At 44.4% G+C, this 26,266-nt stretch overlaps 2 protein-coding genes across 2 annotated transcripts in view; one reads left to right on the top strand and one right to left on the bottom strand.

Moving 5' to 3' along the window:
- The window catches only part of BRF1 (BRF1 RNA polymerase III transcription initiation factor subunit), a 152,113-nt gene that overhangs the window by 63,557 nt on the left and 62,290 nt on the right, over nt 1–26,266 (bottom strand). The window contains exons 5-8 of the mRNA XM_015865581.2: nt 19,371–19,443; nt 11,741–11,890; nt 10,019–10,112; nt 1,080–1,206 (exon numbers count right to left, since the gene is read on the bottom strand). Of these exons, the coding sequence (XP_015721067.1) occupies nt 1,080–1,206; nt 10,019–10,112; nt 11,741–11,890; nt 19,371–19,443 (444 nt within the window). The remainder of the gene's footprint in view (nt 1–1,079; nt 1,207–10,018; nt 10,113–11,740; nt 11,891–19,370; nt 19,444–26,266) is intronic.
- On the top strand, nt 14,532–18,342 carry BTBD6 (BTB domain containing 6). The gene is given in 5 exon segments (XM_032444780.1): nt 14,532–15,077; nt 15,237–15,516; nt 15,612–15,702; nt 15,818–15,936; nt 16,157–18,342. Coding segments are annotated over 4 exon segments (1,434 nt in total). The 5' UTR covers nt 14,532–15,077; nt 15,237–15,325; the 3' UTR covers nt 17,190–18,342.

Here is a 26,266-nt window from a genome sequence, read left to right on the forward strand (position 1 = left end):
ACGGAATCACGGAGTATTTTAAAAGCAATAAGAAGGTTTGAAATCCTACTTCACATTATTTTGTATCGTTAGGTATCAAGCTACTGGCCAACTGAAAACTTCTACTGAAGCAAGCTGCACATAGAAGGCTACAGTCTACAGCAGTAAGGTCAATGTAGAATCATAGAATCATATCATACGTAGAATCTTTGTAGATGTGAGCAAGTGCAAGGACAGTGCTGAAATTGCTGTGCACAGGCCAGATGTGGCACACATGACAGACTGCAGTACTCACCTGCACAGTCTAACTGACTCTCAAGAACATCATAAACACATCAATAGCCCTTTAAATGACAGCACATTTAGGATATTAAACACTACTGCCTTTTAAAAAAGCACGTGGTTTCTGATCCAATTACAAAGCATGCACCTTGGCCACTCTCATCTCTTAATTCTGGTTAACCAGGATGGAAGAGCACACACAGCACATACAAGAGAAGTGCAGGCAATAGAACAGCTTCTCAAGTGCCACAAGCTCAGCTTAATCTGCCACATGAGAGGCTCCGGTTTTGCAAGGCCATAAAGATGTGATGCTCCAGTAAAAGGTCTGAGCAGAAGAAGAGAAACATGCAACAGGAAAACATGCATTATGGAGGGAAAGTAACTGCATCATCTTGCACATAGGGCAGCACCCAAGCAGAGTGCAATTGCGTTAAGCACTAAACACTGGTATCCTGCAAAACATGGGATCTCCACAGGTGCTCATCTGCCCAAACACCCAAATGTCCCCATCTGACCAACAAAAGCAGTGACATCGTGCTTCTTGCAGGGCTTGACTCAGACTGGAGAGACACTTCAGTCCCTCTCCAGCAGACATTTAAGGCTACATTTGAATCTATGTCTCTCTGGAGGACAGAGGTAGTAAAACCATATCTTTAAAATATCTATATATACATACTTTAAGTTAACGAGTGTCATATGCATTAATGCTCACCTCAAAATAGATGTAATCAAATTTTAAGAGATGCTGGACAGTTGGGATTTAGTATTAATTGATCCAGAGGGAGAAAAGAGAAAAGAGAACCGGGTTTAGAATTTACCTGCTGTATCTTCAGCTTTTTTTGGCCAGCTGTGAATGAAGGGGGATCACATTCTTCTTCCAAGTCGATCCTCATAAACTCATCTATGGTTAGCTGACTTGTTGGCGTGTATTCAAACTCTGTCAACCTATCGAAGCATACACCATATTACCTTAACATCTTTAAGATCTCCTTTAAAAGTCACAAAATTCATCAGACTTCTGACTTAAAGAACGAGCATTCTGCAAGAACGACAAACTTTGGCTCAAGTACAGAACAAATTAAAACTGAAGTGATACTAATTGTTTCATTTGCTGCAAAGTAAGTATCTTTTCATATCACAAATTAGCTTTTGATTTATTGGAGTACGCAACACACACACGCTTCTTTTTTTGATGAACGAAGACTGAACAGAAATACCACAGCCATTACAATCAATTATGTACAGCCTGACAAAACAAGAGGAATGCAGTTCATCTCTCCTGTCTCACTGCTTTTGGGATCAGCAACGAGAACAAAACAGATTCCCAAACTAAAATATCTGCCACCAGAGTTTAAGAGCACGCTCAAAAACAAGAAGCCATCTTCCCAGGACAACAAAGAAGCAGCAGTAAAATAAAGGGATCATCTGCTTATCGCACAGATAGAATAGATGAATGCATATAATTTCATAACAACATGGTTTGTATTTGTTTTAATGTTTGCATTTCAGAAGCTCCCGCGTCTATGAGGGATATGACTGGCTCCATAGGGAACTGCCGTGGAAGCAGCTGAAGCTTTCAAAGAAACTGACTCTTAAACAACACTGCAACATCTTAATTTCATCCACAATTTTCAGCATTTTATACAGGTGGTTGAGAACCATCACATCCATCTTACAAATAGAGGAAACAAGACAAAAGGTTAAGTGCAAAGCCAGGTCAGGAAACGTCTGGCAGAATGCTTTGCTGACAGAAAGTGCCCTTATAATAATATCAACATTTTCCATGGGAAAACTGCATTGATAGATCTGCAGCTGCTCCACTGGAATATTCCCATCTTCCAAAGGAAGCAATGCTAACAACCGCTCCCATCTGCAAAGCTGGACATAAAGTTACTGCAGCACCCCCAGCTCGGGACATCTCAGAATTTCTTTGTCCCAAAAAGTAATCATGATTTTTTACTTTTTAACCACAATAATAATCCTTCCAGGGATGAAATTTTCTATAGGACATAAATTCCATTTCCAACCACCTCCACAGCCAGTGCCAGCAGCATCTGACAATGCTCCCTTCCTATACTCCTATCACTATATGCCTTTGTTTATTTTTAATAAATTGAGGAGCAAAGCGTAACAGCTATTATTTTAATTCATAATTCATTTAATGCCAAAGCCAGGCATCATTTTAGAAGCATTGATTTTACCAGTCATCACAATCTGACTACAGCCATCCAGCTGTTGATGTGTGAATCAAGCACTTAGAGGCACCCTTGCTTCAGCAAGACTTCTCCCAACCAGCCTCACCTACTTAAATTGTTATTCTCCTCCCACCATTATGAGCCAACACAGTTTTTGGCATAGACACCTTGTTTGTTCATGCTATGCTTGCTCAGAGTTTGAGATGAGGACCCAGACCGAGTCACAACAGCAACACCTTGTAGGCATGCAGAGCAACGTAGAAAACATCAGAGGCAAAATGCATGTCAGTGAATGACTTGGATCTCAGCACTGAACTCTGTGCACATCTTCTTGCAGACACCCGAGGCTCCACCTGCCCTTCTCCTTGTGACCTTGTGTGACTCACGTCACGTACTCTGCACCTGTCAGACATTAGCCCAAGGGTGAGCCAACCAATGTTCACAGTTGACATCAGTGTGGTCTCAAGAACCAGCTTTAACCCTGAGCCACAAAAGCAGCACAAACCTATGCTGAGATCTCTAGTGTATCTGGGCCGGGCAGGGCAGAACTACTTCAAGTTTGCTGGCTATACTATAGGGTAACTTAAATCCACAGCACAACACAGTTGCAATCAACCAGCCTGGCCATGCGTTCCCAGGCTCATGTCCTTCCCTTCTTTAGTTCTTATCCAAACCAGATGAGTAATGACCAACCTGGCTCTGAAGTTGGTTGCTATGACCAAGTAGGCACAGGACCCTGACTGGAAGCTCAGATTTACCAAGTGGCAGATCTTAGCAACAGGACTGCGACTTCCTCATGAAACAAAAAACCATTCCTTGAAGATGACCACAGCTTGAACGTCACTCACTTAAATCCATCCCTAAGCAATCTCCCTAGCAATAGCGCTGTAAGTCACAGCCAGGATGAGATTCTGACCCACCAAAGATTGGCAGGTATGAAAACATGTGATCCCTATTCTACATGGGCTGAAAATACGACCCCATACAGCCCATTCCATGCCAGCAAACGTGTCCAGAAGTAGGAGCAAGGCTATACAGTGTTCCATTAAGCATCACGCTGCAGAAGAGCAAGCCATTCCCTCAGCGTTTTCTCCTTTAACTTGATATAAATAAATATCTGCAATTGCCAACTGCTTTCCTGCCTCAGCATCTTACATTGGCTGATATCCTGTCTGCATATTTTTAAACATTTCTTTAATTTTATCCAGCGTTTGGACACGTGCCACCAAGGCAACAAACTGACACACGCAGCAGTCTATGCTGCATGGAACAAGGCAACAGCAGTTTGGCAGCTACAAATAACTGATGCAATCTTAATCTTAATTATAAGCATGATAATTTCAGGGCTGAGGGAGTATCCTCATGAAAAAAATAACACCAACGAGCTGCTGGCTATTTCTTATGTTCTGCACAGAAATGATATCCAAGCTCGCTTTGTAATTTTGTTAATCTAAAAAATAAATAACGAGTCTAATAAGAGTAACCATTTTAAGTCATCCAAGGGAGGAAAATAAACAGATACACAAATTAAGATATCGTTACCTTGGCATGAATTCAAAAGGGCTCCAAAAACTGAGATTTGGCAGACAAGTATTTTCTATTTATAGCTGATGCAGAGGCTGAGATTCAACTTCCAGTACAAACCCTCCTCTTACAGTTTCTCACAGCCTCTTTCAAGCAAGTTCCTTTGGGAGCAGAGTTTTTCCAGGCCTTGGTGTCACTGCTCCTAACCCCAGCCCTTTTCTTTTTCTTTCCCAAAGAAAAATTTCCACAGCTTTTGTTCCATCCCTTTACGGACAAAAATGCACCTCGTGCTCTGATAAAGCACTTTTGTGCACCAAGCAGTAAACCAACTCTATTCACACTTAATTTAGCTCCCAATAAGGGAAAATGGGTCAGTCACTTTGAAGCTGAGCAATGGGTTTCTTTTTCACTTTGTTTTGTTTCGGGAACGCTGTCCAGTGGAGACTTACGAATCCAGTCTACAGCTTAGGGGGATAAAAAACACATGAAAAGCACTTCCATGCCCAGCTGAATGCTCAGTTTTAGTGGTTACTTGAAATTCTGTGGTGGTGGGGTGTGACGAAGCACTCAAAAGAGCAAGGTCCTCTGGAATCCAACTCACCAATGCTTCAGGACTTCAAGTTCAAAGTCCAAGAGGGACTTCTGAGCAGGGACAAGTTAGAAGAAGCCCTGTGCTCCCATTCAGAGGAAAGAGGAAAAGTAGCTGAAACTGCTGGGACCAGAGAAGTGTGGTGAGCTACACAGCATCTGACTGCCCTCCTACGTACACACATTCAGTGCCCGGCTCTAGAAAGCAGGCAGTGCAGCAGACGTACCTTGTGCTGGGTGGACCTCTGCATAGAACGGCAGGCAGATCAGAAACTTAAGAGTCATTCTTTTAGAAACTACCTTAGTGAGTGGAGCAGCTGATTTGACAACTCTGATGTTTACAAGCTCAAGAAAAGCAAAGGACTCGCCGTTATATGTTACTTGAATACAAACATATTTAACTACATCCCCACTGTCCTAAGGGTGCTCATCTGCGCTGCCTGCCTCTCCAAACCTGCGTGCTCACTAACATAAGGAAAGGTCAGAAGCTGCACTGCTGTGGCCAACAGTCACTGTTTACTAAATTACAAATATCTTTTGCATCATCCTCGTCTACCCATTTCTTCCAAGCTATACAATGTTTATGCATGAACTATTTATGGAAGTACGTAATTGAGTATTCTAATAGTGATGCTTAATATAGCACACGCATCAGAAATAGTTATGAAATGTTTCCTACATGATATAAAAGTTTTCCAGTATCCCCTAGTATGTAAACAAACAGGAGTCCAATCTCCTTATATGCAATTGTTATACACACAAGAGATGCTCTGATAGTAATGCCTCCTATTTTTTTATGTTGACTCATTATATCAAAGGCAGATAGTAACAGTATGGCAGTAGAGGATGAACCTTCCCACCAGTAACCCATCACGTGTTGTTGCCATGAGACAAATAGCAGCAGAGAGGCAGTCTGACAGAACGGGGTCTCACATGGAAGTGCAAATGAAGCAGGGGGGTAGAACTGAATTCATCCATGTGGAAAGACATTCATCGATGCTAACTGAACACTGATAACGAACAAACAGTGGCTGTGAGTACAGTGAGGCAGCGGGTGGTGCATTTCAGCAGTGGGTCATCTCTGCTGGTGCAGATGGCCCTAGCGCTGCATGCAGGCTCTATTTCATTGCTGGAGAAAATGCAGAGCTAGTGGTGGTGACTGTGTTGAAAAACACTGTCTTGTAGCTGAGAATTTGCTCTATCAAACTGTTATTGTGCCCTTTGTATCACTTGTAGCTTCCTTGGGAATAAATAGGAGGCATTACTTTCAGAGTAACCTACATCTGTATAACAACATACACTTGCAATAACATAAAAATAAGTGTTTTTAAAGTTTATTGAATAGGTATCCCATTAAAAGGTGGGGACTAAATCAGAGATCATGCAACTCCTGTGCTTTTACAAAGTACAACTTACTACCTGAGCTGTGCTCCATTTCTCTTCCTGTGCTCCTACCCCTATACACCTGTACAGGGAATTATTTTCCCTTAAAAAACTTCCACAGTGTCCTACATTAATATATTTTATCTGTTTTTGCAATGGACTAAGAGTACACAGGCACAGCCATTTCCTGCTAATTAGCTGGGAGCTGATCATTTACGGTGCTCAATCTGCTAGTAATTCTTTCCTATTTAAGAATAGATACCTTGAAGGATTACAAATCAGAAGTGCCTTAAGAACAGGTATCTTTTGCTTGCTTCCACCAAAACAGAGATGTAAAATATCACAAATTTGTTACCATCATTTTATTCTAATTCTGAAAATACAGATGTTAACACCTGTGTGCATCAACCAACCCACCATTCATCCCACTGACGGGCTGTCCTGAATCAGCCCAAACCTGTTGTAATTCTTTGTCCTTGTCTTTCCCCTGGTTCCAGTGTTCACACTGCACTTATCAAACGCTACAGCGCTACTTAAAAACTGTGCTCCATTAGCACGGCTCCTCCACTGCACTCTGTCAAAACATTCTGTGATCTCCTAGAGAAGAAAAATAGCACAAGGCTTCACTGCTTAGCAGAGCCACTCGGACGAGCAAAGTCAAACACAGAGAAAACTGTTTACAAGATCTAAGTCCGAGTTAATGCTAAGAAGTTAATTATTGTATCAAAAGTAACAGCCACCAAATAGATTTGAAATGGCAGTTCTTAAAATAAGCAGCAAGCACTGAAACATATTAGGACTCTAATTAATGCATTAGCTTACGAGCTGTAAAGAAGTCAGACTTATAAAAAGCAACACAGCCGGCAAAATTGGATTCATCAAAAACAAAACCTTTTATCATCAGACAAACCAGCATGCAAACTTATGCAAGACCAACAGGTGTAGACCGAGCCCCATTTGACTCTCTCCTAGAAAGATATCTAGAAATCACCTATAAGCCACCTGAATATTTAACTTGAGACTTCAGACGTTTCTCCATTATTTAACTTGAGACATAAAATACTTCTCCATTTGCTCTCTCAGTCTGGCACGGGGTTTTAGTACAGCTGTACATGTATCAGAGCAGAACACCAACATCCAGACACCCTTCCCTTCAGCTCTGGCTGCGATACGGCTTTGGTGGTTTGGAAAACCCGGCCCTGTTCTGGCCTTTCATTTCAACTCCTTCCCAGTCCAGCTCCCAGTCAGCTTCTGCTGACACGTTGCTCCATCTGAAGTTCATCGCAAATAGGTTTCTTAAAAGGTAGTAAATTAATGGGACTGAGAAGAAATATTTTTGTATGCAAAAAGCAGCTTATTTAAAGATAAAGAGAATGAGCCAAAGTAAAACTTAAGTGTTAACGAAGATAGGCTGATTTTTTTAATTTCTATTGAAGTAATGCCTAAGATCTTCAAACACGCGTAAGGGCCGCACTGTATTAGAAAATGTACAATGGAGAAAGATCACAGAAATTATTCCTACTGCACGTAGAACATAATTTAGTGTGCAGAAAAAGTACGCAGTAGGTGAGTAAACAGAAGAAGGGGCAGCGTATGTAAATGTTAAAGAAGCAGAAGCGAAGACAGGTGCATTAAACAGGCAGAGTTGGGAGAATTAAACCAAATAAGAGCACCGAGTTTATGGAAAGTTAATTTCTGTTATCTCCACAGAAGATTACACACCAAAAAAAAATAACAATTTGACTAATTAGTTAATATTTGTACGGCACTTTGAATATATAGAGTGATCTATAAGTTAATATCATTTCAATTAGACTGGAAGCGAGACAGATAGAATTATCAGTACGTTTATTAATATTTAATGTGTTCCTTTTCAACAACAGCAACAAGCTTTACATTTTAATTGCGTGCTTCAAAACATAAAGCAAAAAGGCCCTGTGAAGTAACTACAAAGCTTTCTTGCTGAGCCCCTACCAAAGATACATGTGCTAGAAATGAAGTCACTCCGTTCTTCAGCCAGTTAGATTAAGAAGTTCTGATCTGAAGGTGGATGGCAGGGTCTAAAGGCCACTTCCACTCTTTATTGTTTTCTCCTTTCAAACCAAATTCTGTTTATGATCAGTTCATTCATTTTTAAGACCTGAAGGCACAGCACATTTTGGTGAACCTCCTCCTGAGCCCCATTCCCCAGTGCACAGCAGTAAGCTCAACACGGCCTTCTTAAAACCCATCACTCCTACCTCCCAAGCCGCTGATGCATTACAACCCATCCATCCCAGACTGGAAGGGACATGAACATCCAACCATAACACAGAGAGAACATGGAGGCTGGAATTATCAGCATTATCTGGACTCCCATTTGGTTTCCTTCAAGGGCTTTCCAAGGAAAGCCACCAGCAGCAAGCACAGCACCCAAGGCAGCCCATGACCAGTCTTCCACTCAACCACACTCAACAGCTTCACAACGCACAGAGCAGCAGAAGCTCTTTGCAGATCAGAATCGCTACAGCAATAACTGAAATAAATCTACATCAGACTGAGAATCATAGAATTTCTTAAGAACATGAAACAACTGCTTATTAATTCAGACAACTTCTCCTTGATGGCACCTTGAGAGGAATTCTTGAAAGACGAGGGAAAAAATGGGGTGCAGAAACAGTGATTCAATGGTATTTTTTATTTGCCTTCATTAAGTACTATATAGCGTGCTCTTATTTGAAAAACATCAATCAAATTTATAGATTCGTGATAAATATAGTTGTAATTATAGCTGCTTGAAAATAATTCAGCTGTCACGTTTACCCTGTCAAAGTAAATAACGCTGTCATTTCAGTTGATGTGTGTGACTTGAGTAAACATTTCAAAGCATGAATTTTGAAGCAAAACCTCTCCGCTTGAAACAATTGCTCAAAATTAATTTTCCTTCCAACTCCAGTTTATTGTGCTTATTTTCTCAGTACCAATGATCTGTTCAACCACATAACCAAGGTGTCTTGAAATCGACTGTGGGCGAATAAACCATCAATTCTACAAAATGCACATTAGAACACATGACCTGTTGACCAGAGGGAAAAAAAAAGTGGCATTTGTATTCATTCATTCTAACTGCTATAGGGCCCACAGCCATTTAAACAATTCAAATGTATCCCTGCAGCACCCAGGCAAGGCAGGGAAATGTTATCACTCCTGCTCCATGAATGACGATCTAGAACAAAAGTATTTCTATTAACAAATATTAGATTCAGCTGGGATCTAGGCCGATCTCGGCAACATGGCAAGAAAGTAAAACACCAAGGGAACTTTCTAAAGGCAAAGTTGGGTTCAACCAACTTCAAAATAAACCTCTGGTAGAAAAACGTTGTACTGGGGGCAATGAAAAGTCTGGCACTTCACAGTAAGGTCAATTTTCACAAACCCAGGAGAAAAGAAAAGGCTACAGATTTTCAAACCTGAGAGAAACTGGGTGACAGTTACCAATGCTGACTTCATCAGCATGTGGAAAGCGTTACTAGAACTTCTCAACAAAAAGCAATCCAAAGGTACAGGCCAAATTCTTACTTTCTGCTGATAATACCACATCTCATCCCTTTGGTGAAGTTATCATTAAAGCCGTTGTGCTGTCTTCCATTTATTAGAAGGGCAACAATATTGAAAATGAACACTCTACCACAATATTTTGCAAAGTTCTGATCAGTGATAGCAAAAGGACACGACTTTTCAGCGCAGCATTCTGGATCAAGGCAAGAAAATCCTACAGGACATCTTCAGCTTTGAGAATCAATCAATTACTTCCTCTGTTAACATTTATGACCAAATACTGTTTGACTTGAACTCCTCACCTCTTAAACAGGCACAATGCTTCCTACCACCTCTGCTAAGCATTCGAGGCCTTACATAAGAGGCAGGGTTAGTACTTCGATATGACCAGCTGAACACACTGTACTTATTTTATTCCTGGCACTTGAGAAAAGGAAAATAACCCAGTTTTCTCTGATATACATCGATTTTAGACGACACCACTTTTCAGTTCTGTAAGCGAAAGATAAAAGTAATAAAACGGCACCAACCTTTTCCTTAGCGTAGACTCACAAACCTTGACCACCCTGATGACCTCTTTAACAGTGCGTCGGAAATCATGCATTCTCGCTGCCACTAACAGAGCTAGAGAATAATCAGGGACAGTCAGTGTCACAAAGAGGAAAATTTGCTGAAGAAAAGCAGAAAACAGACAGATAACGATACCCTCTCTTTGCCCCTTCCTTCAGCTAAAGAGCACTAAATGCTTACGTTCAGCTGCATCCTTGAAAACACGTGACTGACTCAACTTTACAGACTTGGTTCCTACCCAATAAAATTAAGCTGATTGCAAACTGCACCCTAACAACACTTTAGCTCACTGTGGAAACCCAAACTATTTCGATATGGCACAAGAACATCAGACTGATCACACATTGTTAAAGTGACCAACATTTTAGCAGAGATTACTAGTTGAATAAAAAGCTCTCCAATTAAACCCGCGGAAGCAAAGCCTGCTTAAGCTGTGACCATTCCCACCAGCCTGCTGGTGCACAAGTGCTGGCGTGCGAGACCCTCCACACAGCCAGATAACTGCAATAGATTGCGTTTACATTAGTGTTTTGATTCACAGCAGCAGGACAGATTTGAGGCATCAACTTCATTCATTCATCACACTGTGGTTCAGTGGGCAGAACAGGTTTAAGTATGCAGAAGTGCTTCCCTCCAGAGGAAACAAAACCAGAGCTCCGCTTCAAGCACGTGCAGAATGGCTCCAGATCCTAATGGGAACATCAAATGACTGCTCCTTCACACAGCTCCAGACAATGTGTGACACAGACATGTAGGCCAAGGAGCCAAAAGAAGCCATGAACTGTGTGCACTGTTTATTGTGTGGAAGGATGTAGGAAATCAACACCTCCTGCTTCAACTTGCAGAATGAAACCATTTCGCCCTGTCCTGTCAAAATAGACCCTGCTAAATAGTCTGTCCCTTCTTCCTTACAGCCCCCCTCTAGATACTGAAAGGCTGCTCTCATGAGTCCCCAGAGCCTTCTCTTCTCCAGGCTGAATGGCCCCAGCTCTCTCAGCCTGTAAGAAGAATGCATAGTTTTGGGTTCCCTATGGTTTATGCACTACTCAAGCATGCACATACAAGATCTTTCAAATGCAATGAAGTGCACACGCTAACTCTGTGGCTATATGCACTTCTCATTAGTCTGACCTCACTAGATGATACCATTTTTTAGCCTAGTCCAGTAGGTTTTTGTAAGCATCATGTCTGCAATGAATCTTGGAAAAAGACTGAGAAGAAAATAATTTCATATATTAGGTCAGGGAGGGCGTTTCTTGCATAAGAATCAATGTAAAGACACATATTCAAGTGCTTGCACTAACACAGCAGTTTTAGCTGACAAAAAGCTACAGCTTGCAGAAGGGGAGCGGGATGAGCCCCAGAAAGATTAAAACAAATCCCAGATGTAAGAGATAAAGGATCTGAGCAAGGAATGTAGGAGCAAAACTGAAATTTGAGTTCCTAAGAAATGGGAAAGTCCACAGCTGTTTTCAGCTCAACCTGCTGCAGGTGGAGCAACGCACCTCACATCTCACACACCTGGCACTCTGTATCTCACACATCTGACACCCCACATCCCACACACCTGATACCCCACATCCCACACACCTGATACCCCACATCCCACACACCTGATACCCCACATCTCACACACCTGACACCCCACATCTCACACACCTGATACCCCACATCTCACCCACCTGCCCCGCAGAGCCCAGACGGCCGGCGGCCAGTGTGCATCCAGTCTCGCTTCATTCTCTGCAGTAGCCTGAGAGCCGTCATGGACACTTCATGGTTCTTATCCCCAAATTCCAGCATATGTGCAAAACGAGGAATATATAAACACGGATCTGCAAAAGAAAGTAACACAATTACTCCTAATCCCAAACTTTGATTTATGACATACAGAACTGTGAGGCCGTCATGGTCGACTTGCTTCACATCTCAGGGAACAAGTAAGAGAGCAGCACAGATGAAGCCTTAAGATCACCTCTTCACTACAGGCATAGCTAAAACAAAATCCTTCTTCACTTACAGACAAGAGGTTTTTAAAGCACAGCACACCGTTGTCCTCAGAGCTTCCCAGGGTTCAAAGCCGTATCCAGGCACAAATTGCTGGAACCCAATTAATGTCAACAGCCTACGACGATTTCCATCAGCCCGGGATGTGTCTCCTGATGTATAAACTCGTTTCAAGTGTTGGTGTTATCAGGTTCAGACCCACTGAAATCCGTCAGCGCGGGCTGCGCTCTGCCTAACCCAATTTATAATTTATCAAACAATCTTGTAAAAGCGGCATGTAACACATGTTTACTCTGATTTCAGGTATCAGCCGCTCATTTCCTGCCTGCCTTTTATCACTTGACCGAAAATCCATGATGTAAGGTAAATTGTTAACTATTAGCCCCAACTCAATTTCCTCAGCCGATCTCCTATGTGGGCACTCACACTGATAAAGATGAAAATTCAGCTCAAAGCGCTGCAGCAGCCACACGAATTTACAACTAATCAGAGCGCTTCCACATCGCACCAAGCCCAGACAAGGATGCCCTGTTGCTATCCCTAATTACCTGCACCAGCAGTACCTGGCTACACAAAGGCATTTACATGAAAGCATCGCATGCATCAAGCAACGACTTCCAAATGCATCTCCCTCAAACCTTAAGATATGCCAAAGCGGCCACCTCCCCACCATGGCCATAAAAACCAAAGGGTTGGGAAAGACTGATGGATCCCTGTAGACATCCCTTTAGGAAGGCTATGCCATGTGCCAGCAGATCCCTGCCCACCTTAAGGTGCCCGTTGCAAGTGAACTGTCTGGGAGAACAGCTGAAGGAAACCGGCTTCCAAGTGTTTTCTTGCAAAAATGAGTACTGGCACAATGACAGCTTTAGGAAAAGTGTGAATTTTTCATGCTAGTAAACAAAACGGACCAATTCCAAAATGCAAAGTGCTTCCAGAAGCAATACCCAAACTCTAGGCATGCACTTTGCTACTGATGTTGCAGTACTGCGGGTAATGCCACCAGGCAGCACCCGGCCCACTCCTGCTTGCCCTGCATGGGTTAAGGCTGCCCTGTATGGGGCCCGGCTGCCTCATTTGGGGTCTGTACCTCCCAGCATGGGGTCAGAGATGCTCTGTAGGGGGTCAGAGCTGCCCCACAGGGCAGAGACCGAACTCTAAGCGAGGCAGAGGAGCTGGGGGGTGTTTGGAGGCATCTGCACAGAAGCTGCTCGGTTTTCTGCCCGCGCTTTGTGCCCACAGGTCGTCTGAGAAAACATTACATGCAGTTAATTTATATTCTGAAAGCTACCAAACAGGCAGAATATGAATGCGTGGATGGTTCTGAGTGAAAAGCCTGTAGCAAAAAGAGGCCATAAAAGGCCAAAAAGTGATGCCACCGATATATAAATTAAACTAGGGCCAAAGTTAACACGACTGTCTGCCACATGGATTAGTAAAGTAATAATGAACCAACACTCATAAAGCACTGCTGAAGCCAATGCCAGTCTTTCCATACAGCCCCTGCCTACAGAGAGACCCGGGGATGAGGGCACAGTATGGAGCTGTGGGGTGAAGGGTTGGGGTCTGTGAGGGGCTGCAAGGCAAGAGAAGGGGCAAAAGAAAAGGAGGGATAAAAGGAGAAAAGCTATAAGAGGAATAGGATGAAAAGTGGGCAATAAGGAGAAATAGTAAAAGGAGGGATGAAAAGAGGGGTGAGATAAAAGGGGGGCAGATAAAAGGTGGGGGAAGTAGAAGGTAAAGGGGGAAAATGAAATGGGAAAGAAAAAAGGAGAAAAAAATAAAACAGAAGGGAGGAAGTAGAATTGGGGGAATGGAAAGGAAGAGGTAAAAGGGAAGGAATCACAGAATCACAGAATGACCCGGGTTGGAAGGGACCTCAAGGATCATGTAGTTCCAACCCCCCTGCCTGGCAGGGCCACCAAACATACACCTTTACTAGATCAGGTTGCCCAGGGCCCCGTCCAACCTGGCCTTGAACACCTCCAAGGACGGGTGTTCAAGGAAAATAGGATGGATAAGAAGAAATAAAAGGAGAAAACAGAAGAGAAAAAGGAAAAAGTAAACAGAGAAAAATAAAACGGTGGAGAGAGATAAAATAAATGAACAAACAGAGAAATGAATCGGGATGAAAGCTCTACGGCAGAGCACAGCGCATCAGCCCCTCGCTCCCTGCCTTCCCGCAGCTCATCCCCATCCATGCCCCCACCGCCCTGCCCTGCACTGCACGGCGCGGCGGCGCCCCCGCCCGGGCAGCTCTAAGGGCCGCTTTATGGCCGCCATGGGGGCAGCGCTCGGCACGGCGCCCCCGAGCGGGCACGGCGTGTTGCAGCGCGTTGCAGCGGGCGGCGCTGCCCGGCGCACGTCGCCGATCGGGGGGCGGCTCTCCCCGCCGCGCCCCGCTGCTCCCCATTGGCGCGGTGGCCGTGACGCGAAGCGCGGCGCTGCCTCTTAGTGCGGGAGGCGGAGGCAGGGCCCGGCAGAGCCGCGCCGAGCACAGCCAGGAGGGCAGCGTGCGGGGTTAGCGCTGCCTCCGCCGCCCAGCAGCCGGGGCGCCCCGCCGCCAGCAACGCCCCCGGGGCGGGCGGGAGCAGCGCGAAGGAGCAGCGCCGTGCGGCGGAGGAGGAGGAGGAGGCGACGGCCGCCGCGGGGAAAGGAGGAGGAGGAGGAGGAAAGTTGTTGCGCCCGGCAGCGGACTGCGGAGAGCCGCCGCCGCCGCCCCGGCCCGGCCCGGATGTGCCCCCGCCGCCGCCGCCTCCAGCACCGGGAGGGGAAGGACGGAGCGGAGCGCCGCTGGCAGCGGGGAGCCGGCGGCGGGCGGTAGCACCTGGAGGAGCTGCGGACTGACGCCGTGCCCGCCTGGATCTGTGCGGATTCTCGTGCTGTGCTTTTTTTTTTATTTTTTTTTTTTGGCTTTTTTTTTCTCAATTATTTTTTTGGGCTGGTTTTTCTTCTCTTCCTCCTCCCCGGGGGCCGGAGCCGCCCGTCCGCACTGCCCCGGTTCCCCGCTGCGAGGTGAGCACCGGAGCGCTCCGTGACGGCGGCCTGGGAGCGCCCATCCACAACGCGGGACCTGGTTCGGGAGCCGGCGGTCCTTGTCGCCGATGCCGCTGCCCCATGGGTGCCTCAATGGCAGGATCATGAAGTGTTTGACTTTTTTTCTTCTGCTTCCAGAGACCTTAAAGAAGTCCAAAAAGAGCGTCAGGTCAAACGGCAAAGCGCCAGGATGCTCTGAGTCAGTGCCCCTGGCCCTGAAGAAGAAGATGGCCGCAGAACTTTACCCTGCCAACACCAATATCGCCAACAGCAACGCCGCCGCCGCCGGCAGCAAGAAACCCGCTCTGCAGCTGCAGCAGAGCGCGCAGCCGCCCCCGCCGCCCCAGCTCCAGAACCTCAACAACAACAACTTGGAGAGCGCCAGCTGGCAGTCGTGCCACCCCACGCTGCGCGAGAGGTGAGGCCGGCCCCAATTCCTCCCCCCCTCCCGGGTCGGGTGGGTGCGTGGGTCCGGGCCGCCCGCCGCTAACCGGCCTCTCCCTGCCCTCGTAGGAACGCGCTGATGTTCAATAACGAGCTCATGGCTGACGTCCACTTCATCGTGGGCCCGCCGGGGGCATCCAAGAAAGTTCCTGCCCATAAGGTTGGTGCTGAGCTCGGCTCGCTGTGCGTTTCGCGGCTCGGTTCCGCCCCAGCAGCGATGTGTTGCGTGGGGTGGTCGCAAGGAGTGATGCTGAGGTGCTCTGTGTGTTTTGCAGTACGTGCTGGCAGTGGGCAGCTCCGTCTTCTACGCTATGTTTTACGGCGATCTCGCCGAGGTCAAATCCGAAATCCATATCCCAGATGTGGAACCCGCAGCCTTTCTAATCCTATTAAAGTAAGTGGCCGCTCCGAGTCTACTAATTACGTGGACAGAATCAAAGTGGCTTATAGAATATGCAGGTCCCGCTCGGCATCATGCAGCGCGCACGTATTAATGCTTCATGAGCTGTCAGACGCTGAACGTCTGACTAACAGCCAGCAGCGATGACTAGAGATGAGTTTCCCGTGGGCTGTGCCTATACGCTTTCCCTTAAGAAACTTCTTTTCTCACCTAGATACATGTACAGCGACGAGATAGACCTGGAAGCCGACACGGTGCTGGCGACGCTCTACGCTGCCAAGAAGTACATCGTGCCGGCCCTGGCGAAGGCGTGCGTCAACTTCTTGGAGACGAGCTTGGAGGCGAAGAACGCGTGCGTCCTGCTGTCCCAGAGCCGGCTCTTCGAGGAGCCAGAGCTGACACAGCGCTGCTGGGAGGTGATTGATGCTCAGGCTGAGATGGCGCTTAAATCTGAAGGGTTCTGCGAGATCGACCTGCAGACGTTGGAGATCATCGTGACGCGGGAGGCCCTCAACACCAAGGAGGTGGTGGTGTTTGAAGCCGTTCTCAACTGGGCTGAGGCCGAGTGTAAGAGGCAGGGGCTGCCGGTGACGCCGCGCAACAAGAGGAACGTGTTGGGGAAAGCGTTGTACTTGGTGCGGATCCCCACCATGACTTTGGAAGAGTTTGCCAACGGGGCGGCCCAGTCCGACATCCTGACGTTGGAGGAGACGCACAACATATTCCTGTGGTACACGGCTGCCAACAAACCCAAACTCGAGTTTCCCCTGACAAAAAGGAAAGGACTGGTGCCGCAGCGCTGCCATCGCTTTCAGTCGTCCGCGTACCGCAGTAACCAGTGGAGGTACCGGGGGCGGTGCGACAGTATTCAGTTTGCTGTAGACAAACGGATATTTATAGCGGGACTGGGATTGTATGGGTCAAGCTATGGCAAAGCTGAATAGAGCATCAAAATCAAACTGAAGTGCTTAGGAGTTGTCCTGGCTCAGAATCTGACAAAGTTTACCTCCGACGGCTCCAGTAATACCTTCTCAGTGTGGTTTGAGCACCCGGTGCAGGTTGAGCAGGACACGTTTTACAATGTAAGTGCCATTCTGGACGGCAATGAGCTCAGTTACTTCGGGCAGGAGGGAATGACTGAAGTGCAGTGTGGCAAAGTGACCTTCCAGTTCCAGTGCTCCTCGGACAGTACCAACGGGACCGGGGTACAAGGAGGACAAATCCCTGAGCTCATTTTCTATGCATGATGCATTTCACCTTGATTGTATTCCAGTACTGCAACGCTGCACATTAAGGGATTCTTCAGTTTTACTACAGAACTGTACAGCAGTATGGAATGTTACGCTACTTACCTATCTGCTACATCAGGCTATACCCAATAAGTGAAGGAATGCTCTTGAATTTAATCTTATTTTATTTATTCATAAGCTATTTGACTTAATTAAGACTGCAGTGAGCAGAAAAGAAAATGTTAAATTTTGCACGGAGCGTGCATTTATTTTGTATATAGATAACTAACTTGCAGACTGCAGCTGACTCAAGCAGAATGTTCTAAACTAGAGCAGTTTATGAATCGGTGAAATATAAAACATTTCTACTTGCCCTAAATCCCGTGTGCTGCCCCCTTCCTGATGTTATGGCTTGTCTGTTAATTCAACTATAGTGCAGTTAATGGATGGTAACACCTCTGGATGCCCGTCCTCTGCAAGATATGAGCAGTGCCATGTGTAGAAAGGCTCCCCCCACCTGCAGAGCCCATCCATCAGGCAGCCCTGGTTGTCCTTCACCAAGGAGGACGCTCAGAGATTGGCTGTGGGTCGCCTAAACTGAACAGAAAAAGCCTGAGCATAACCAGCACTGATAAAACCTTGTGCTTACTGCTGTAAGCTGCTTCTGTCTGTTTGCATTCTGCTTTTGGCATCATCTGTGTTAACCTCCACCGAGCCCAGCAAACAGCAGCAGTAACACTTGCACTGTCAAAACACACCAGACTCGAGCAACCAGTGTTAGGACAGACAGATAAAACCTCGTGCAGCCACAAGCTGTAACACTGACAGCCACTACTTCAGTATACATCACATCTCACCTTTAGGAGCAGACAGATTTACAGTACGGTCACTCAGAGTTACTGAGGGAAGCCACCATAAGGCAAAGCTGCCAGGCCTTATTTTTTCCCCTCTCCCTGTGTGGTTTTGGGGAGGTATCAGTCATTTTTATAGCTGGCATCCTTCAGTTTTCTCAGAGACTGACAAAGAGGTGTATTCCTCAAGCATCTCTCCACCATTACAGCTGAGCCAATGGGAAGGACTTGGTGTTCTTTATAAAAAACACTGTAACCATAAAATGAGCCAATTAACTTTTTTTTGCACATATAACACGTACCTCTGCCTTTAACTGCAAGTTTTCTGTTTTTTTTACCTGAGCTGCGTTATTTTTTTTACCTTGAAACTAAACTGTAATAAAATATTGCCTGTTCTCTCAGAGAGCTAAAAGAAATAAGGGAATTGAATTCTTGGACACATGATGTCTGTACAGGACATCAGGCTGTGTTAACATTCACCAACTAATCCCGCTCACTGCAGTGATGGGAGATAGCTGTGTCCTGCCTACGTCCTGCTGTCTGGATACCATTAGGATGATGCTCAATATGGGAGCTGCTGCTCCGCTCATTGCAGACTGAAAGAGCAGGAACACAGTTATGTGACCAGCCAAGTACATCTGAAGGAGGGTGCATGTGTTCCTGAGCACAAAGGCATCTGATTCTCTCAGTACAGATTAAGGAGAGTGGGAGTGATGGTGGGTTAAGATACAGGGGAAAGAATTCTGCACAGAGGTGGGCAACAGTCACAAGACCTCCCTATAAACTGACTTTTTTAACAGCAGGAATTCCCTTGGCTCAAAAGTTACAACCTAGACAAGAGCTTTTCACCCTTTTGACACGTAACAGTGTATGCTATGATTGCAACGCTGACTTAATAATGAAAAAGCTATTTGAATACGTAGGAAAAGCTGCAGACTTTGAAAATGCTGCACCCTGTTTTCCTTCAGATCACTTGTATTTCAAGCACTGAATGCTGCAACTACAGTGATGCAGTGATAATCTGTTTAGCAAATGTTCTTGCGGAGCTGAAGTTTGACAGGCCAATGCAAACTTGCAGATAAATGCACATCTGTCATGTATCATCAGTCTATTGTCTTAACGTAGCCTAAGCTACTTTCAGAATTGGACAAGAGGACAGCATCTGACCAACTGTAAGGTCCTACATAAAAGAGATCAGGCCAGTATTGCTGGATAGATTCCAGCTTCATTTTAAGCTACTGCTTTAGTGGATTAGTACTACAGACGCATACATAAACTACAGACGCATACATTCTTCTAAAGAAACCATACGAAAAATACACCCAAAAGTCAAAGTGTAAAGGAGTACCTATGGCTGGAGCATTTATGCAGAGTTCTCTTGCCAACAGAAGGAAAGTTTTTCCCAGCACATAGACATTCACCTGGTAAAAGACAAAAATCATTATTTAAATCTTAAACCACAAGTGTTTTCAACACACAGAATCACAGAATCACAGAATCACAGAATTACCCGGGTTGGAAGGGACCTCAAGGATCATGTAGTTCCAACCCCCCTGCCTAGCAGGGCCACCAAACATACACATTTACTAGATCAGGTTGCCCAGGGCCCTGTCCAACCTGGTCTTGAACACCTCCAAGGACGGGGCATCCACAACCTCACTGGGCAGCCTGTTCCAGGACCTAACCACCCTTCTAGTAAAGAACTTTCCCCTAACATCCAACCTAAATCTTCCCTCCTTCAACTTAAAACCATTTCCCCTAGTCCTGCTATTATCAGCCCTTTCGAAGAGTTTACTCCCCTCCTGGGAGTAAGTTCCCTTCAGGTATTGAAAGGCTGCAATGAGGTCACCTCGCAACCTTCTCTTCTCCAGGCTGAACAAACCCAACTCCCTCAGCCTGTCCTCATAGGGGAGGTGCTCCAGCCCCCTGATCATCTTTGTGGCCCTCCTCTGGACCCTTTCCAAAATCTCCATATCTTTTTTGTACTGAGGACTCCACACCTGGACACAGTACTCCAGATGGGGCCTCACAAGAGCAGAGTAGAGAGGGATGATCACCTCCCTATCCCTGCTGACCACCCCTCTCCTGATGGAGCCCAGGATCCCGTTTGCTTTCCGGGCTGCCAGAGCGCACTGCTGGCTCATGTTAAGTTTCTCATCTATCAGGACCCCTAGGTCTTTTTCAGCCGAGCTGCTCTCAAGGACAACTCCTCCCAGCCTGTACAGGTGCCTGGGCCACACCTTTTAATTGTAAAGGAAAAACCCACCCTGACATCTGAAAACAACTTGCTTTAAAAAATCCAATTAAAGTAATGCAAGAAAGGTTTAGGTTGGACGTTAGGAAACATTTCTTTACAGAAAGGGCGATTAAACACTGGAATAGGCTCCCCAGGGAGGTGGTCGATTCACCATCCCTGGATGTGTTTAAGAGCCATTTGGATGTGGTGCTTGGAGATACGATTTAGCAGAGGGTTGTTAGTTTGGGTACTATGGTTAGGCTGAGGTTGGACTTGATGATCTTTGAGGTCTTTTCCAGCCTGAGTAATTCTATGATTCTATGAAATATTTGTAGGAACAGAACAGAACCTGGTGCTCGTCAAAAGCTGCACAAGTGTCTCTACCCCACCACTCTCTGCTCTCCACCCCAACTGCTCAACTACGAGGATGTAAAGAGATGGGAGGAGCTGCTCTTCATACTCTGATTTGCAATTTATGGCATAGGCAATTACGGTTGTGTTTGTAAAGACTGAGGAAGTTTTATTTCACTATCTTAAGATGTGTTTTGTGGTCAACAAGAAAGGCAGGATATTCTTCAATTCCCAATGAGCTACAAACATTCCCACGAAGCTCCGTGCACACCTTGATTCACAAGGTACCCATAAAGGTTGAAGCAAGTATAAAAAATTTGAATGTAAAAAGGGAAGATTTCAAATAAATCCTTAGAATTATCACATATCCCAAAAGTAAATGCTCAATCAAGTAAGTGTCCGCGATAGGGCATTAAGTTAGTCCATATTTAATGAGATCACTGGATACATTCCATGCCATGTGGTTAGACTGGCCCATCCCATACGGAAGTACAGGCTGAAATGCTACCATCCTTTTGCCAGATGACATAGCAATACTATTCAATGGCAAGGAAGCAAGCAAAATATAACCTCTGAACAAGAAGTGTAGTTAGGAAATAAGTCATTGAATTCAGCAGAGAAAAATAAGCATCTACTGAATCTGGCAATTCATACAGGAGTTTGGGAGCACGTGACTTTCCATGAGCCACAGAGACATTACTAAAGCAAAATAGCTGCAGTGTTTCAGTTGGCTTTCAATGCTCTACGTTCACTGCAGCTTTGGAATGGACTGTTTTGACCTTCTGTCCAAAAAACATTAACATAAAGAGCGGGGGTTTGGCTGTAGTTTCAGCCTTCTAAGTTGGCTGACCGAGTTACAATAAATCTTGAACCTCATCGCTTAGATCTTGCTCTGCAAGGATGATTTCACTGCACGAATCAATAAAGTTACTTCAGCGGAGCCAAGTACATGCAGTGTTTCCATCAGAGCGTCACAAACTCATCTAGTTCCTTCATTTTAGTCTAGAGAAAGCCTCAGATTCATTCGGTCAAGTATTTTTCCCTCTGGATTTTCTGCCAGAATATCCAAAATTCTTCATGCGTATCCCCATCTAACCACGTCATTACACGAAACTCCTCCCAGGGAAACTTTCCAGCAATGCAATCATCACAGAACAAATAAATACAAAGAGACATAAGAAGGCAGGGTTGTTGTTTTTAGCTATGTTCTAACAAACAAAACAAGTGCTGAATTAAAGCTAAAGCAAAGAAGAACGCATTATAAAACTGCTGGGACTTCTTTACTTTAAGATTCCCATCCTCGCCCTTCCTAAAGGTCTCTGGATCCATGCTCTATCGGTGAAGCAAACACTCAAACCCAACCTGCTTTTCCACCTCACCCGCGTTGGCAATGTTTTATGACCCGACTTCAAGGTGTAGGCAGTGTATTTACACAGAATAATAAATTCATATTGAAATGGTACATCAGGGTATTTCCTTTGAAAACAAGAGCACTTTGCAGTCTCTGGATGCCACCAACTCAGAAAGAATCACAGAATCATAGAATTACCCAGGTTGGAAAAGACCTTGAAGATCATCAAGTCCAACAGCAGCCTAACCATATTACCCTAACTCTAACAACCCTCTGCTAAATCATATCCCTGAGCACCACATCCAAACGGCTCTTAAACACACCCAGGGATGGCGATTCAACCACCATGATACTCAGTGCATTACGGGCTCTGTATCGAAGCTCGCACTTCTTTAATGTCAGTTTAAACGCACAGAAAGAAATGGGAATACTCAACTGGTTCCAGTTTTCCTGACAAATCGGTTCAAGAAATACTTCAGGCCCCGTAAAACAAAACACTAAGCATCCTTGGAACTTACCGAATATCCATAGATCCATAGTAGGGTGTTCAATACGGCCTAAAGCTCACCCCAATATCAGTAACAGCTTGCTCAACAAGACACATCACTTCCACTGTTAGCAGAAGGCCCTCACACTGACATTTAATACCATTGTCACTGATATAAACCACTATAAACACACACACACCACTGTTGTGATAGATGGAAATATTACAGATATATAGTAGGTCCACAGAAAGACCTTAGCTTTATTCATCTTCTGTACATTTTCTGCACACTACTAAGCTTTGAAAATTAAGGGAATTAATTTAGAGAGCTACTTGAATGCCTAGTTTTCATCACTAAGAACTTATAATAAAAATTCATCTACTCCAATCCATCAGAAGCTCCATGTTCCAAATTTAGAACCATATGACATTTGCATTCATAAAACCTAATTTTATGAGTTCTTAGAATGTTGAATAAACAATACTGCCCTTCTAGAAGGATGGCTCTGGCTTAGACTTGAACTGCAGCATCTTTGAAGCTTACCACATTAACTTTGGCCTCTTTTCTCCACTTCTTACATTTATAAGAATCAAAGTGAAAGCCTGCATTTTCCCAAGCTCTCTTCAGTCAACGTGTAGCAATTATTTTATTGACTTCTCAAAGACTTGTGATCTCTGTACTGTTCTCATATTTTGATCAGATATTAAAATGCCCTAAATCAGATGCAAGAGAAAGGAGCATCAACCTCTCCTATCCTGGGTGTTCAAAAATATCTGCATATTCTCATATATTTTACTGTGTTGTTTTACATTCAGTTCACAATTAATGGAATGCACTTGCAAGCATACGGATCTGCCACTATGCATTCTGGTTTTCTGTCATTTTTTTAACAGTAAGACATTTTTTCAGACAAAAAGCACACACTCACCCAGGAACCACAAAGCAACTCATTTCTAACCTTAAGTTTTTACAGGAGAAATTAAAATTCTACAAGATGTTGTCCTTTACCAATGGTTTCTGCTCTCGTTACAGCACACTCTGTATTAGCTAAAAGTGGCACTTGGAGAGGGAATGGCTTCCAATTATTCACTTAGATCTTTATAGAAAAATCCTCCTACTTATTATACTCTTTGCCCTTCACAGTATTTTTCGAAGACAGAGTCTTTTCATTTCACATCTGTCAGTCATCAGATGCTGATTTCAAAGGGACGCTTCCATAGGGACTCTCATCCTTTCATTATTTCCTCTTGATTTCAGATCACGCCTGACATGTTCACAAATACCAATATACTTCCACTTCTACAGATAACAAATACCTCCATGCCAGTACCATGGGAATTCAGCTGTTCATCATCCTAACACATTCCAGGACTTTAAACCCTCTTTGGGAAAGAGGGAATCCCCCATTCATACAGGTACCAGATACATTAAATTCTGGACAGTAGCAATCAATAAAGTTGCAATCACAGTCAAGCAAAAATCTTCATTCATGTTTCTAAATTAATAAATCAATACCCTTTTACTACAAGCAATTTCCAAAAAGGCTTTTTCATGACCATGGCACAGCGTCGTGGAAAAATATTACAAATGGTGATGATGCTGAGTTCTTCTATCATTCAGAAAGACGAAGACCGGGCAGTTGGAACTCAATGAGAATTCACACTGTGAAACAACCATGGCTGCTTGCCTAAATAATTAAGCAAGCATGAAAAGCAAATGAGTTTTTAAGGAGAGTGTCTGTTGCTGGGGGAAGAGGCACCTGTGGTTATTTGATTCATTATTAACATTTTTAGTATAGTAATGCCTGAAGGTCCCAACCAGGTTGTTTAAATTAACTCAATCAACATAGCAATTTGCAAAGGGGCAATAAAGGCAATGCAGTCAACATGTTAATATCTTTAAAGGAACAAAGGGTATTAAAAACTGAAGCCAGTACATACTGTCTAAAAGCTATATATATATGTATATATTATTTCGCCCTTCTCCCATAATGTCTTATTTCCAGGGTCTATATCAGAACTAGAACATCACATTTAACCTGAGAAGAGGAACAATCTAAGAAACTACAAATGTGTACAAAACCCAGCTTGTCAGAGTGAAGCTGAAGACACAAATCAAAATTAAGCAGCTTCTTTTATGCTACATTTTAAAGCTCTGCCTTCATCCTAGGGACCCCATAGAGAGAGCCTACTTTTCACTAATCACATCCACTGTCATCCTAGCATTTTCCCTCCAACACCACAGCTGTACAATAAATCAGAATCATACCATCTATGCAACAAAGTAAGGGAGTAATTTGTGACAAGCACAGGAAAAAAAAAAAAATCAGCAAGGCCCAGTGCTGCCTTAAAAATAAAATAAATAGCAATGATAATAAAAATAAATACATCTAGAAGCTTCCCAAAATAACTCACAATAATGATCCTTCTGAACAACGGACTATTGTTACTTGACTGCACAAACTGAAGAGGTAAGAGTTAGTTTGAAGTGGAAGACAGACCAAAGGACCAGACAAACAAGTAGCACGCACTGGTTTTCTCTTCTTGTACATCCTCTTCCCTCATCGTAAATCGTGGCATAGGCTCTGGTTGGAAGGGATCTCAGGACGCCTCCAATCCAACCTCTGCTCAAAGCAGGGTCAGTGCTAGAACTGAACAGGTGGCCCTGGGTCTGGAGAACCTCCAAGGATGAGACTTCAGAACTCCTCTGGGCAACCTGTTCCAATGATCAAGCATCCGCACACTGAAAAGCCTTTTCTTCATATCAAGACAGAATGTCTCATTTTCATTTATTATGCCAGTTGCTGTTAATCCTCCTGCCGTGCACTGCTCTAAAGGGCCTGATTCTAACATCACTTCAGGCAGCATTAGTCTTATTTAACAGCAGGACACACCATACGGCACACTAAAATGATACTTGACAAGGCTGAAACTGGAGATCAAAGCAGTGCCAGCATCTCTTCCTGAAGTCTTTTACGACTACATTGCAAAGACCATGACACTGGAGATTACAAAAGGCTAAAAAAGAAACTAAGAAAGAGTCTCCTAGGGTTGGAAAGGCAGCATTCAAACGTGAGCCAAATAGTTCCTCAGGTGAATGGAACAAATGCTCTGAAACAGATGAGCAAACCCAAACTTCAAAAGTTGGGCCAAGGCTAGACAAGCTCCTCAGCTCTCCTCGACAAGCAAGTCCTGTCACTTCGATTGGAATAACAAAAAAGCAAACAAAGGGCCTGATTATAGACCGCTCTGAAGACTGTATTTGCAAGTAAAATGCAATATCTGAAAATACAAACAAGTACTTTCCCTGTCGGAGACTGGTGACTGATCATCCATCCAATGCAATCAACATGCAGCATATGCCTTTCTGCTCTGCACAGGGAGCATGTAGAGCTGCTCTGCACATTTTCAGCTCATTTCAGCTAGTGCTTTTAAGTCTAAGTGTACCAGAGGCACACTGAATATGACACTTTCAACGGGAGGTTTCCAACACATAGAACGTATTTCATCTAGAGATAAAATGGAAAGCAAAAAAAAAAAGCTGGCCTTTCCAATGAAGAAGGGGGGCATTTTATTTCATTCTGACAGCAATTTTGAAGTTCCTGAAGTTGTTATGAAACAGAATAGTTCTCCAGTGGAATAAGCCAAACTCAGTCATCAGTATAGGAGAAAAACTGAAAGGGCTCTTTAAACAGCCTCTCACTTTCAGCTACCCAACTTGCTTATGTTGGGAGCTACCGGCTACCAGTTGTGAGGTCTCAGCTCTCCCAGCAGATACTGAAGGTCACAGATGCAGAATAGCATAGCAAATATTGTGCT

Source organism: Coturnix japonica, chromosome 5, assembly GCF_001577835.2.
Source record: "Coturnix japonica isolate 7356 chromosome 5, Coturnix japonica 2.1, whole genome shotgun sequence".
NCBI classification, from domain to species: Eukaryota; Metazoa; Chordata; class Aves; order Galliformes; family Phasianidae; genus Coturnix; species Coturnix japonica.